The sequence below is a fragment of the Sphaerodactylus townsendi genome, linkage group LG01 (assembly GCF_021028975.2).
Source record: "Sphaerodactylus townsendi isolate TG3544 linkage group LG01, MPM_Stown_v2.3, whole genome shotgun sequence".
Taxonomy (NCBI): Eukaryota; Metazoa; Chordata; class Lepidosauria; order Squamata; family Sphaerodactylidae; genus Sphaerodactylus; species Sphaerodactylus townsendi.
Genome location: NC_059425.1, coordinates 86,152,437 through 86,168,304, shown reverse-complemented (window position 1 = coordinate 86,168,304; position 15,868 = coordinate 86,152,437). Strand labels below are relative to the sequence as shown.

Genomic DNA, 15,868 nt, shown 5'->3' with positions numbered 1-15,868 from the left:
GGATTGTACACCACAAGCTCACTTTAATTATAATAAATTGTCACTAGTTAAAATACGTCACAAGATACCAGATATCTAAGATTAAAAATTTCCAAACACAATGGGAAAGAAGGAAAATAACAACAATACTTCATTGTCTCATTTCAGTAGAGCTCCTCTCAGTTCCTCCAGAAGGTAGGTATTTCCAAATTGTACCTCTGACTTGAGATCGGTAAAGGCAATTGGTTGCTGACAGACATTTGCTGCCACCATGTGGCAATACTTTCCTCATTCTAAATTTCCAGCTACCCAGTTTATTAATAGGTAATAGGAAATAGGTAATTCCTTTTTTATTGGCAGCCTATGTTATGTGTTATAAGTAGCTGGCTTACAATAACAATAGTTCAAAATATTATTACATAATCATGCAAAAACTGATTTTATTTCAACATTCTTTAATAATTATCATCTTATCTGTCATCATATATTGAAACACACAGTATTACTGATTTTTTTTTACTGAGGATTACTCTGTGACACTTCCCAGACTACGGATCAAAAGTGGCTGATTTAGAAGAAGAAAATGTTGTAAGCTTTCCCTTGAACCATGAAATACAGTTTTTGAAAGAAAAACTCTAAAAGGCTGACCTTTAATGGGTTTCTTTTGCTACTTTAATCTTTCAGAGGTGCTAGCCAATATGTAACAGTTGATTATAAACAGGGGGCGCTTGGCGAAACATGCTGGGGCAGAGGAAAACAATTTAGAAATTTCCCCTCTAAGATTTTACTAATTTTTAGGGACATGGACATGCCAATTTCTTTATCATCTGTTGTTTTACCTCCTGTGCTTAATGCTAATCATGCCATTTTGGGTCCCCCCACTTTTTTGGTTAATTATCAAAGTTGTATTTTTCTGGATATGTATGAGAAACTCTTCCTTGCTTCTGAATGGTCTTGCTTCTCCAACTGGCACAGGCAAAGAAGAGATTAGAGTAAGAAATCTAGATTTGCCCTTGTTCTGAGAAAGCAGTCAAGGACAGAGCCTAGGATGAGTCTCTGCCCCCAGAAGTGACAACCAGCAAATTAATTTGTCCAGCTCAGTAGTTCTACCTGTTGGAGCAAATGGCAAGAGTAACCCAACTTCCAGCATGCCCTCCACCTCTAACAGAAAACACATGGTTACTTTATTGGCTAACTCTGGCCCTTTCCACACCGCAACAGTGCGGGGGTGCATTGGCATAAACAATGCCAATGCACACACACCCCCGGACCGTTTGCATGGACGGTCCCAGGAGTGCGGCAGGCGGCGGCACAGCCTTCGCACAGGCTGTGCTGTCGCCGAATGCCTACCTTGCCTACTGGCTTCCAGCTCATCGCAGAAGCCAGAGGACATGCCCCCGCAGCCTGGAGCGATGGCTCTGGAGTCGCAGGCCAGGGGGGCGTGTCCCCTGGCCTCTGCGACAAGCCGGAAGCCAGGAGACAAGGTAGGCATTTGGGAAAGCGGGGGGGGGGGGGGGGGGAAATGGCGCCTTCCAGCCGCTGCAGTTCGCACGGCAGCGGTTGGAAGCCGCTGTTCGGAAACAGTGGCTTTGCACTGCTCAGGGGTTGTGAGGCCGCTGCTGCTGCAATGCAGCAGTGGGGCCGTGCGAACCCCTCCCCAGGGACGCTGTTTTTAGCGTCCCTGGGATGCTGTATTCCACCTGTGCGGAAACAGCCTCTGATAATGGAAAACTAATTACATCATAATCATTTGTCCTGTTTTCATGTCTTTAAGTAGCCTATCATAATCCAATGGCTCTAATTAGGTTTGTTTGTTTTTTAACCAGCAGCAATGGCGTTCAACAGCAAGTTGATCTGCAGAAATTAGGATAAAACCTGTGAGCTCATGGAGTAAGAATTATCTGCTAATCATCAAATTCCTGCTAAAGAAACAACAGAAGTGCAAGCTGTGCTTTTTATAGTCAGTTGGCACTTGCTACAGTAGAATGTTATAAAATTCACTTTCTCCTAGTCACCTTGACTTGACTACAATCTGGACTTTTTTGTGACAGTATTCGCCATTACAGAGAACCAGCACCTTTTTTCAAAACTCTCCTAAATCTTAAGGGGGAAATTAGTGGAAACCATGGAATTGCTTTTTCTTTTTTCTTTGACTGTTTTGGATTTTCCTTGCTGTATGGTCATGATCTGGTAGTGTTTGCACCTAACATTTAGCCTACATCTATGGCTGGCATCTTCAGAGGCATGTCATGGTGAGGTGTGCTTCTGTGGCACAGTGTGGAATGATTGTGTGGTGGGGTAGAGGGGATGAGGCACATTTGCATGTGTCCAGATGGAGTTCATTTGCATTTGCAGTCATATGTGCTGTCGCAAACACACAATCACTCCACAATGTGCAACGGAAAGGAACACATTGTGACATGCCTCTGAAGATGCCAGCCATAGATGTGGGCAAAACATTAGGAACAAAAACTACCCAACCATGGCCACACAGCCCAGAAAGCCCACAACAGCCAGTTCATTCTGGACCTAAAAGCCTTCCTCAACACACTGCCCCCCCCCCCCCCCCGCCGCCCCTTTCCCTCTTGGAGAGAGAGGGGGAGATGTTTTTACCACTGCTGGAGCGATGAAGCAAGACAAATTCATCACAAGGTCCTTATCAGAATTCTCTCTCTAACGAAACATATTTCAAAGTCATCTAGTCCCTGTATGCATGCAGGCAGCATCGAATGTACTCAGTCCGCTAGAATGCCAGGGGATTTTCTGAGCATGTCTCTCCTTTGCATGCACAAAAAGAGTATTTCCCAGTAAAGTAAACAATAGCTCCTGTTATCTCAGACCAGCATGCATGCACCATCACTCCCCTCTCTTCATACTTTGGAACATGGACACAATGTGACTATTACTAACCTGTCCATCATAAAGAAAGATATTCAGACTGCAATCCTGTATACTTTTAGGTGGAAGTAAGTGGTGAAATCAATTATGACTCTTGTAAGTAAATGTGCATATCAAAACAATATGACAATGTGAATAAAGCACAAAACAAGCTGTTCATAATTATTCCCGCAAATCTTCAGAGCGCACAAAGATTTTCACTGTATACTGACTTAACATTTATGCAGCAAATTAACAAGAGCAACCTGTCAGAAGCAGCCTTCACACTCTGCAGAGTAGTAAATCAGCAGCTATAGCTGAAGGATGCCCCTGTCATTTAAAGTCACCTTGATGACTGAGAAGCCTGCTTTTCTACGCCATCCAGTGCTATCAATGGTGGTTTTTTTAAAAAAAAATCTTCTCCCATTTCAAAAAAGACCTTGAGCGCAGATACATTTCTGACAATGTGAAGAATATTGTGATGATGAAAACTTGTCAGCTATGAATGCACCGGCTCAAGAAAACTCTGGTGCCATTGAAGTATTCACAATAAAACACCTTCATACAGTACAGGAGAGTCTGAAACTGGACATTTATAGGAATGACTCTGAATGAATCAAGAAAGTCAAAAGGAAGAAAAAAGATAGGATAGAGTCACTGCATGGAGAAGATGGCAAAATGCTAACAAGGGATGGGAAAAAGGCAGAACTACTCAACAGCTTCTTTGCCTCAGTCTTTTCCAAAAAAGGAAACCGTGCTCATGCAGGGGAAAATGAAACAGAAGATACAGTAGGAGAAATTCAGCACAGAATAAATAAAGAGTTAGTCTAGGAACACCTGGCTACTTTAAATGAATTCAAATCTCCAGGCCCCAATGAGCTACATCCCAGGGTATTAAAAGAACTGGCAGAAGTAATCTCAGAACCATTTGCTAGAATCTTTGAGAACTACAGGAGAAGTTCTAGTGGGCTGGAGTAGGGCTAATGTTATCCCCATTTACAAAAAGGGTGGGGGAAAGGAGGACCCTAATAATTACTGCCTGACATCAGTGCTAGGGAAGATTTGGGAGTAGATCATTAAACAAACAGTCTGCCAGCACTTAGGGAATACTGTGATCACAAAAAGTCAGCATGGGTTTCTGAAAAACAAGTCATGCCAGACTAATCTTATCTCTTTTTTTGATAGAGTGACAAATTTGGTAGATGAAGGGAATGCTGTGGATGTAGCGTACCTTGATTTTAGTAAAGCTTTTGACAAGGTGCCCCATAATATTCTTTTAAATAAACTAGTTAAATGTGGACTAGACAATACTACTATGGATTTCTAATTGGTTGACTAACCAAACTCAAAGGGTGCTCATCAATGGCTCATCTTCATCCTGGAGAGAAATGACTAGTGGGGTGCCACAGGGTTCTGTCCTGGGCCCACTGCTATTCAATATTTTTATCAACTATTAGAGGACATACTAATCAAATAGAGGACATGCTAATAAAATTTGCAGATGACACCAAAATAGGAGGAGCAGCTAATACCCCAGAGGACTGAGTCAGAATTCAAAATGACCAGGACAGATTAGAGAGCTCGGCCAAAGCAAACAAAATGAATTTCAACAAAGATAAACGTAAGATACTACACTTTGGCAGAAAAAATGAAATGCACGGATATAGGATGGGTGCCACCTGGCTTGACAACACTACATGTGAAAGGGATCTGGGAGTCTTAGTGGACCACAAACTGAACATGAGTTAGCAGTGTGATGCAGCAGCCAAGAAAGCCAATGCAATTCTGGCCTGTTTCAATAGGGTATATTGTCTAGATTGAGGGATGTAATTGTACCTCTCTATTCTGCAGTGGTTAGATCTCACCTGGAATATTGTGTTCAGTTCTGGGCACCGCAATTCAAGAAGCATATTGACAAGCTGGAACGGGTCCAGAGGAGGAATTAACAAAAAAAGGAAGGGCGTACAAAAAGGTCTGAAATCCATGCCCTATGAGGAGAGACTTAGGGAGCTGGGTATGTTTAGTTTGGTGAAGAGAAGGTTAAGAGGTGACATGATAGTCATGTTTAGATATTTGAAGGGATGTCATGTTGGTGAGGGAGCAAGCTTGTTTTCTGCTGCTCCAGACACTAGAACCAGGATTAATGGGTTCAAGGTGAAGGAAAAGAGATTCCACCTAAACATCATGAAAAATTTCCTGACAGTAAGGGCTGTTCGACAGTGAAATGCACTACCTCGGAGTGTGATGGAGTCTCCTTCTTTGGAGGTTTTTAAACAGAGGTTGTCAGGTTTGCTTTGATTATGCGTTACTACATTGCAGGGGGTTGGGCTTGACGGCCCTTGTGGTCTCTTCCAACTCTGTGATTCTATGATTAACTAGTTCAAAACACTTCTGTGTGCCCAAGGCCAAACACGCTTGCATTTCACAGTATTTAAGAAGCTGTTTTGGCATGATATTTTTAAAATTATCTTTCCATCATTAAAGGAGAATCTCTGACTGCTGCAATTAATTCTTTGTAGCCCTAGGCCTCTACTACCACTGGAATTATGAATGTGCATAAAAACAAGCAATACAAATTAATCATGAGGTTTTTGCCAGAGCTGTCTCTAAGGGGATGCATTTTATATTATAAAGTTGCCTGCTATCAGTCAAGATGACTTGCAGTATTCAGTCTGCTTTTTCGGCTGCTGTCTGCAAAAGAGACAGAGAGCAGGAGGCACCCCCAGGGAAGCACTATTGCCGAATGCATAGGCAGTGTTGCAGATAGACATAGAACGGCCGTCTGTATCATGTCCTGCTTGTGAATTACTAGATACATTTCTCTGGTTGCTTTAGGAGTTGAGGAAGAATGCTATTGAGGTGGATCTTTGATCTGATATTATTAAGATTTGCATCTCATCCTGCTCCCAAGGACATCAGGATGGAATGCATGAAGGTACCCATTTTAATCTAGCACCATGATTAGGCTGCTAGATATTGATTTCTCAGTTCAGGGGATCCAAGAATCCAATATGGATGAACAAAGTACTCTATGATGAGCTAAGGGAGAAAAAGGAAATGTTCAAGAAATGGAGGGAAGGACATACCTCTCAAGAAGAGTAACTAAGGGTTGCTAGGCACTGTAGGTCAGCCATCAGAGCAGCCAAAGCTCAGAGTGAGCTGAGGCTAGCCAGGGAGGCTCACTGCAAAAAGTTTCTTCAGACATGCAAGAGGCAAACACAACATACAAGAGATTGTTGGGTGCAAATGGAGAAACTCTGACAGAGGACAGAGAGAAACCATAAAGGCTCAATGCCTATTAGTGGTTGGCAAGGCATGGAATCCATGCTGCTGGTTAACATGGACTGAGAGGTTGTTGAGAGGCACTTGAGTTCACACATACCCCCAGCCAGATTGGTGACCCTCAAAGGCTCATTCCGCACATGCAGAATAATGCACTTTCAAACTGCTTTCAGTGCTCTTTGAAGCTGTGCAGAATAGCAAAATCCACTTGCAAACAGTTGTGGAAGTGGTTTGAAAACACATTATTTTGCGTTGCAGAAGAACATAAGAACATAAGAACAAGCCAGCTGGATTAGACCAAAGTCCATCTAGTCCAGCATTCTGCTACTCGCAGTGGCCCACCAGGTGCCTTTGGGAGCTCACATGTAGGATGTGAACGCAATGGCCTTCTGTGGCTGTTGCTCCCGATCACCTGGTCTGTTAAGGCATTTGCAATCTCAGATCAAGGAGGATCAAGATTGGTAGCCATAAATCGACTTCTCCTCCATAAATCTGTCCAAGCCCCTTTTAAAGCTATCCAAGGTTAAGTGGCCAAAAATCACCACCTCCTGTGGCAGCATATTCCAAACACCAATCACACGTTGCGTGAAGAAGTGTTTCCTTTTATTAGTCCTAATTCTTCCCCCCAGCATTTTCAATGAATGCCCCCTGGTTCTAGTATTGTGAGAAAGAGAGAAAAATTTCTCTCTTTCCACATTTTCTACCCCATGCATAATTTTGTAGACTTCAATCATATCCCCCCTCAGCCGCCTCTTCTCCAAACTAAAGAGTCCCAAGAAGAGAGAAGGGGCCAAAGAGTGCTCAAAGAACTTTCTAAAGAACTTGCAGAACCCTCGTCCATCTTCCTCGAGACCTCTTGGAGGATGGAAAATGTGCTACAGGACTGGAAAAGGGCAAATATTATCCCAGTCCACAAAAAAGGGAGGAAGGATGATCCAGGAAACTATCCCAGTCCTCAAAAAAGGGAGGAAGGATGATCCAGGCCAGTCAGTCTGACCTCTGTCCCAGGGAAGATTTCAGAACAGATTTTAGAGGGGTCAATATGAGACCATCTGAAGGTCAACTTGGTGATCTGGGAAGCTCAGCACAGATCTGTCTCCCAACAGGTCCTGCCAAACCAACCTCGCTTCCTTCTTTGATGGAGTCAAGATTTTGATGACTTTCTAATGGGTAAATTGACGAACTGCAGACTGGATTCTAGAATAGTTAGGTGGATAGGGAACTGGTTTGAGAACAACATTCAGAGTAGTTGTCAATGGCATTTCATTCAATTGAAGGGAGGTGTCCAGTGGGGTGTCACAGGGCCCAGTACTTTTTTGGATCCAGTACTTTTCAGTATTTTTACAAGTGATCTGGATGAAGAAGTGGAACATAAGAACATAAGAACAAGCCTGCTGGATCAGATCGGAGTCCATCTAGTCCAGCACTCTGCTACTCGCAGTGGCCCACCAGGTGCCTTTGGGAGCTCACATGCAGGAGGTGAAAGCAATGGCCTTCTGCTGCTGCTGCGGCTCCTGAGCATCTGGTCTGCTAAAGCATTTGCAATCTCAGATCAAGGAGGATCAAGATTGGTAGCCAAAGATCGACTTCTCCATAAATCTGTCCAAGCCCTTTTTAAAGCTATCCAGGTTAGTGGCCATCACCACCTCCTGCGGCAGCATATTCCAAACACCAATCACACATTGCGTGAAAAATGTTTCCTTTTATTAGTCCTAGTTCAATGTTTGCCCCCTGCTCCATGCTTTCCATTTCATCCTCCCCTGCCCTCAAGGTTGCCAGAGCCCTTTGAAAGCCAGAGCCGGTGAGCCTGGAGGGAAGCACAGGAATGGCCTCAGTGTACCCTTGGAAGCCTAGTATCACTCCATCTCAGCCTATCAGTTTGAGTCACCACAGAATCAAAGCTGACAGCCACATAGGCTCCCCAGCAATTGAGGAACAACACCTGTCCTTGGATGGTTCAGAAGGTTGAGGATTTGCACCCTAATCAGGGTTGTCCCAACAAAAGCTGCCAGAAAAGGATAAATCAGCATGTAAGCAGTTCTCCACAGCCCTTGTCTACCTGTGCCTTAGATTGCACTGTTTGATCCTAGAACTGGACCTGGACTCTACTTATTGGAGTCACCTCTGACTTTGGGCCAAGACATGGCTTGTGCTCTTTGGATCTGTCCCTCTGGTTTGACACTTGGCTTTTGGATACCTTGTTTTGACTTTGGATTATCTGGACTATGCCTGTTATCTCTTGCCCCATGTGCCTGCCACCAAGACATAAACTACAAAGGTGCAGTTTAGGAAGCATGCCTTCCCAAAAACCTGGATTCAGAAACATACCTGAATTCCCAGGAAGAATGACAGCCCTCCACATAATAAATGCATATTATTATGAAACGGAAGTGGTAAGAAAATTGTTGTGTGAGTGTAATTCCTGATCCAGCATACAAAACAATGATATTTATGCTCCAACATTAAAGCCTCTCAGTTATAGGTTCTTGAGAACTACTCAGAATTACTCCATTGGAGTACATGAAGGATTATGGTTATCTAGCTGCTATAAATCCAGAGTTGAACCAAATTCCTCACCATGGATTACCAGATAGCATCAACACATTCCTGAAATTTGCACTAGCAATAATTCATTATCAGTAGAATAGTCAGAACATTGGTTATACGACCTCCTCCTGCACCCCCCCCCCAAAACCCTGTACTCCAGACAATGTTTGATTTTTGATCAAAAGCAATGATTGATCAAAAGACAATGATTGATCAAAAGCAAATTTCCAATATGTATGTTTGACTAACAACTACTAAAGGTAATAGGATCATGAATGACATTTATAAACACATCAAAATACTTATTTTCCCTTCTATTAACTATGTGATTCTTTTGTAACCCCTAGGCTTCTATAGCCAGAAGCAGCTAATACATTAAAAGAAACACTTACTTACCGAGCATTAGAAATACACTCACAACTGGGTGCCTGATTTTGAACATGTCCTTCTTTTTGGCTCCCAGCTTTTAAGTAACAGGATCTAATTTCTCCTTAAAAAAACAAATAACAATGACTACAATGGTATAATGCTCTCAGTTTCAAAACCATAAATAACAGAGACGGAAAGTTATCCTGGTCAAAGATTAGTACTTCTCATTCCCACTTAAGAAGAAGAATTTCTTCTCTCCACCATTGTGTTTGCAGTATCATTTTTTCTAGATGCCATCTGCTGGAACTAATAAAAGCCAAGCACATTTTAAACACCAGTTATCTCCCTTTCCTCTTTCAAAAAATGTGGAATTTTCAATGTAAGAAAGAAGAGAAACTGAACAACATTTTCCTTTCTACTAGTTCTGCAATCTTTTTTTGCAAGCTGAGAAAACCTGCATCAGTAAAGCAGCAGGTGTAGTGCCTGGGTACCATTGTAATAATAGCCCTAGGCAACCTGCTCCTCTACAAATCATCTACACTTTGACAGAATAACAATCCAAGTCATCAAATATATTCCATTAATGAGTTCTGAAATGGAATCCTTTTCAAGAGTCAGGGTGTGTTTTGACAGAGAGATATACCAGTCTAACTAGATCATGCCATCCAGATTTATACCTTTAACAAATAGCTATGATACCATTATTGGACCCCCTATCTGGCCACTTTAGTGAAGCCTCTTCTCAGGAGGAATTCTTTGAAACCTTTTGACACAATACGCAACTTTGATACCACTCCCAGAAGCCTTACAGGTGCAGAAGGAAAGCCACCATAGCTGCTGCTTATTGTGGGTGGTTTCCAGAAAGTTTACTTCCTAGGAGGGGTAAGCTGAGATCAACCAAGGGAGAGATATTAGTAGAACTTTACTTTTGGAAGTCAGTTGCTTCATATATTATATGGTTGCAATTACTTGTGAGAATGACAAACTGACAGGGAGTGGATAGGAACCATTTTCAACCTGAAGCAGCTAAGATGAAAGTCTGCAGTAGATATCTACCTTTGTTTCCAAATAAATGAAAAACAAATCATTTGCTGGGATAATGGTAACAAATAGAAATCACATCAGAGATATGAATGTTGTTGATTTCCTTCAGTAATTTCTCTGGCGCAAGGAAAAATGATATGGGCCCCTTTCAGATTGCTGTTCTAAACCGGATGTTATCCTTCCTGGCCTGATTTCAAGTGAAGTTATACAGGGCTGCATTTCATACAGCTCATTTAAATCTGTATATGAGCCATCTCTAAAGAACTCTGAAGCGCTCTGGCCATTTCCGCTGCCCCCCACCACCACCACCACCATCACCACCACCCCCACACACACCTTTCTTAAATGTGAGTTTTTTTCTGGCTTGTTTAATGTTCTAAAATTAGCACTATAGCCTCACAGCAACCCAATAGTTGTGATATAGCAATTCAATACTATATCACCAGTATTCAAATGAAATGGGTTGCTATGGTGCTGTAGCACTAATCTTAAGAAGTTTGAAAAAAAGAACAAGCTGCTAAAAAGGTGGGAGGAAAGCAGTCCTTTCAGAAGCATTCCAGACGTTTTAAGCAGGACATTACAGCAATTCAGAAACACAAGGAAGAACTGAAAACAGGAGAAAGATATTTTCATTATTTAAAAATGGCTGAGCCCCTGGATGCCAAAAGGACACAAGTAGCTTTGTCTAAAAGGTTTTATAGAATCTGTTACCAGCTGGAAGTCAAATTGGTTGTGTCTGAAATGGCACAAAAATCCATCAGTAACCAGCTGCTCAAACGGATTATATGGACAGTTCAAAAGGGGCCTAAGAGTTCAAGGAGAGTTTAGAGGGAAAGAGTGTGACTCAGTGGCAGAGCCACAGTTTTACATTCAGCAGGTTTCAGGTTTAATCCCTGTCATCTCCATGTCTGTCAGTAATGCTGCCTGCCTTCTAGATAATGTCTCATCCCTGCCTTTGCCTTGGGAGAATTCCTTGAGGATCCAAACATGTCCTCACATTTAATAGTAATTGTAATTCAATTTAATAAACACTATAACACCAATTTGGCTATAAAACTGGGACCCTTCCAAAACAATAAGCGTATACTAAATATAATATAGCATATATATAACTAGCAGGGCCCGGCCACGCGTTGCTGTGGCAACTGTTCTTCTCATCACAGTCCGCAAGCCACACAGATGTCCAATGATCTGCAGCATAGCCTTTTGGGGTGGTCAAATGGAATCCCTCTTTCCCTTTTCAATTCACATTGTTATATGGTGGTGTCTTTTTTTTTAGTATAAGATAACCCTTCCCATTCCACAACGGAACTGTCCAGAGTGTGAATCCCGCTGTCCATGAGGCTGGTTGAGACGCAGAGTCCTGGCTTGGGTAAGGCAGAACTGGGGCAAGCAGGCTATCCCAGTCAGGCAGCAGAGGCAGGGTGGTGAGGCGCTCAGATCGAGGCCAGCTCCCTGGGTTCTTAAAGGGCCATGTGCAAAAGAAGTGGAGCCAGTAGTGTTGGTTCACCCCACCCCGTGGATTTTCTTAGAAGAAAAAGGCAAACTCCAGCTCGCTTTTAGTAAAAGAGAGCTGTGGTGAATATGGGTGAGGAAGTGGGTAAGTGTGGTGGTTGGATGTGAGGGAGGGCAGAGTGAGGTGTGTGAAGATTTGCTGGATGTGTATTGTGTGGTAGCAGTGGGTGAGGCACAGAGAGTGAAAGTTACCTGCGTGTGAGGGGGGGAACCCCACCTGACGTCTCACACGGCAAAGTGCGTATGTGTTTCACTTCCACTCGTATTACCTAACAGTATTACCTATCTACTGTTTTCACTGCTCATCTCTGCCCATCTGCGTGTACATTCTAAGCCCTCATACCGAGCCCTCAGGCCACAGACATGCTGCATGAACATTCTAAGAGTGACAGTTAAACACAGCCAGCTTCATGGCCTGGTGCACCAGGAAAAAGATGTTTTACCTGGCTCAGGTATGGACTTTCGATGATTTGAAGGTCCGATTACCTGCCCAGAACAGGGAGAAACATCATGTGAAAATTTGGGGGCGATCCGTCCAGCCGTTTCGGTGTTAGGGCGTGACTAACAAAGTCACTGTTAGCTTTTTATATATATAGATATAGTACACAGACAATTTAGTATGTATATAATATAGTATACCTCATGCTGGACCGGGCCTGAGGGCACGACCACTGCAGCCTATATGAACAATCAGGAACTGATTAGAGAGCCACCCCTGTCTGCTCACTGTTGTTAATGAGGAGTAATTATACCATCGTACCCAAACGGAGGCAGAGGGCGGGTCAGGGATCTCTGTTGTAGTAGGGCGGGGAAGATATGGCGGTAGGCATAGGCAACATTATACAGAAACCGAGATATGGAAATGCTCGATCTCTGTCTGACCTGCATCCTATCCTGAGACATACAGGTTGCAAGTGGGGTGTTAACCCTGCTCCATCGTTAATTTGATGGATTAATAACATTAATAACAAAACGACTACACGATTTTCTTGTAGATCAAAATGTGGACCTAGCCTGCGTTATCGAGACAGGGGTGAGGGAGGCTGGAACTGTCACCCTCAATGAACTCACCTCACCTGTGTATGCAATCATCCATCAACCTTGAACCCAGGGCCAGGGGAACGGAGTAGAAATGCTCATCCAGAAGTCGATCCCCTTTAGGACGACCCTGGTCCCATTGATTGTGGGTACAGAGTGTTTGGGCTCGCAATGGGACTCCGAGGAGAGCTCTATTGGTGTACAGGGCACTTAGCGCACCACAGAGCAGCCATCTGCAGCTTTAGGAGGTGGTGTCAAGGTGGGCATTGAGGTCCCCCAATCTCATCGTTTTGGGTGACTTCAACATTCATGTCGATGCTGCCTCTTCTTCAGTAGCTGCAGAGCTAGTGTTATCCATGGCGACACTACACCTCTCCCTTGTTAACATCAAAGGTCCCACCCACCAAGCTGGCCACACTCTAAACCTGATCTTTGTGGCCAGTGTAAATGTGGTCTTATTCTCAATATATAGAGTGCCATGGTCTGATCACTTCATCCTCAAGGCCCGGGTTGAGACTGCTGAACCCCACTGCTTAGGTGATGGGCTTATTTGGACCCACCCGCGCAGCCTAATAGACCCAATGAGGTTCCGGGATGTTGTACAGGAATCCCCACTTGCTGGCGACTCTCTCAAAGAACTGATAAGAGAGCTGGAATACCAATCAAGACAGTCACTCCAAAACGCCCTCTCCGCCCCCGCTCCAAGCTGGATCCCTGGTATACAGAGGAGCTAAGGAGGATGAAACAGGAACTGAGATGCCTAGAGCAGGTGTGGCAATATACTCGGGATGAAAGGGCAAGACACTTGTTTAGGACATTTATGAAATCCTAAGAGAGGGCAATTAAAGAGGCTAAGAAGAATTTCTTCACCACCTCAATTGCCACTGCGAGTTCACGCCCGGCACAATTGTCTAGGGTAATTCGGTCCCTTACTACCCTTCTTCAGGGTTCAAAATCTCAATAATTGGCTTTTAGTTGTGAGGCATTTGCGAGCTTTTTCACAGACAAAATCTCATCCCTCTGCCACGATCTCGTTACCACAGTTGATACAGTATGTGAATTCAAAACCCCTTAGCCATCTACTGATCCAAAATTGGACCACTTCAGACTGCTCGAATACACCGATGCAGTTAGACCTACCACTTGCTTCTTTGATCCGTGCCCTTCCTGGCTAATTAAGGCCAGTGGGGAGGTATTGTGAGTCCCCCTGTTGAAAATCATCAAACACTCCCTTGAGCAAAGAGTTTTTCCAGGGAGTTTAAAAGAGGCAGTGGTCCGCCTACTCTTGAAAAGACCATCTTTAGATCCTTAGGATTTGGCCAGTTACCGCCCAGTTTCAAATCTTTCGTTCCTGGGTAAGGTAATTGAGTGAGTGGTAGTGGAGCAGCTTCAGGCATTCTTGGATGAAGCAATGGTATTAGTTCCCTTCCAGTCTAGTTTCCGTGCTGGTCATGGGACGGAAACTGTGCTGGTCGCTATCGTGGACGAGACCATCTTTAGATCCTTTGGATCTGGCCAGTTACCGCCCAGTTTCAAATCTTTCGTTCCTGGGTAAGGTAATTGAGTGAGTGGTAGTGGAGCAGCTTCAGGCATTCTTGGATGAAGCAATGGTATTAGTTCCCTTCCAGTCTAGTTTCCGTGCTGGTCATGGGACGGAAACTGTACTGGTAGCTATCGTGGACGAGCTTTGTCGTCAGCTGGATAGAGGTGGGTTGGCACAGCTAGTCTTATTAGATCTGACTGTGGCATTCAACATTGTCAATCACAACCTTTTGGTCCACCGCCTCGCTAGTGCAGGGATACGGGAATCATTCTTATTTTGGCTGACCTCCTTTCTTGGTGACCGGGGATCGAAGGTAGCGTTAGGGAGTGGGGTCTCCATGTGGCATGAAACTGAATGTGAAGTCCTCAGGGGGCCATCCCCTCTTCAATGCTATTCAACATCTATATGCTACCCCTTGCCCAGCTAGTACAGAGTTTGGGGCTTAGGTATCATCAATATGCAGATGACACCCAGCTCATTCTCACGATGGAGGGTCAGCTGGCCTATGCCCCTGAAGCTCTCCAGCACTGTCTAGAAGCTGTGGCAGGTTGGTGGAGAACAAGCAGACTGAAGCTGAACCCAGTGAAGATGGAGGTTCTTTGGCTAGGCTGGGGAGAGAGACCTGCAGATTTCCAGCTGCTGACAGTGAACAGTGCAGTGTTACATCTGTCCACATTGATAAAGAATCTGGTCATGAACTTCGATTCCAGCCTTTCGGTAGAGATCCCGGTTACCAGAACAGCCCAGATTGCCTTATTTCATCTGAGGCAGGCATGGCACCTGGCTCCATACCTCTCCAGGCCTGATCTAGCCACTGTAATCCATTTGACGGTCACTTTGAGAATAGACTACTGTAACTCGCTCTACACAGCCTACCTTTGTTTTGATCCGGAAATTGAAACTCGTCCAGAATGCAGCCTCAAGACTGCTTACTGGGGCAGCCAATCGTGATCATATAACAACAATTCTTTAGTATCTCCATTGGCTGCCAGTCGAGTTCTGGGTCATCTTCAAAGTTCTGGTATTGACCTTTAGAACCTTTAAGGTGGTTTCAGGCCTGCATATTTTCATGACCACCTCTCTCTATATTGCCCACCAAGGCTCCTCCACTCATCGAAGGGGAACCTTTTGTCAATCCCCGGCCCAAGAGACATCCATGTGGCTTTGACCACGTTACAGCAGATAAATAATAAAAATAGATCCTATGATAACTAAATAATTGCCTAATTATATTATTTATTTCTAAATTTAATCACAAAAATTAAAAAATAAAATTAAGAAGATAGGGTTGACAGCTAACAGCAAAACCACATGAAATTCTCCCTAAATACACCAGGGCAACATCTAGTGGTGTTCTTTCTAAACAATCTAAAAGAGGTAATTAATTACCTTAATCATAGAATTACAGAGTTGGAAGGGACCACAAGCATCATCCAGTCCAACCCACTGCTTTGTGGAAATACACAATCAAAGCACTCCCAACAGATGGCCATCCAGCCTCCGTTTAAAAACCTCCAAAGAAGAAGACTCCACCAAACTCCAAGGCAGAATATTCCACTGTCGCAGCCCTTACTGTCAGGAAGTTTTCTACCTGTTGAAGTTCATTTTGTTAGGCCGTTTCCGCACGGCCGCCATGCACCCCCACGCCGCCAAGAGTTCTGCCGGCGTGGGGGC

The 15,868-nt window shown here is 43.9% G+C and overlaps 1 protein-coding gene across 2 annotated transcripts in view; it reads right to left on the bottom strand.

Moving 5' to 3' along the window:
* The window catches only part of PCNX2 (pecanex 2), a 163,090-nt gene that overhangs the window by 136,516 nt on the left and 10,706 nt on the right, over positions 1-15,868 (bottom strand). For both annotated transcript variants that reach the window (XM_048486072.1, XM_048486079.1), the window contains exon 8: positions 9,082-9,175. In XM_048486072.1, coding sequence (XP_048342029.1) covers positions 9,082-9,175 — 94 coding nt within the window. The remainder of the gene's footprint in view (positions 1-9,081; positions 9,176-15,868) is intronic.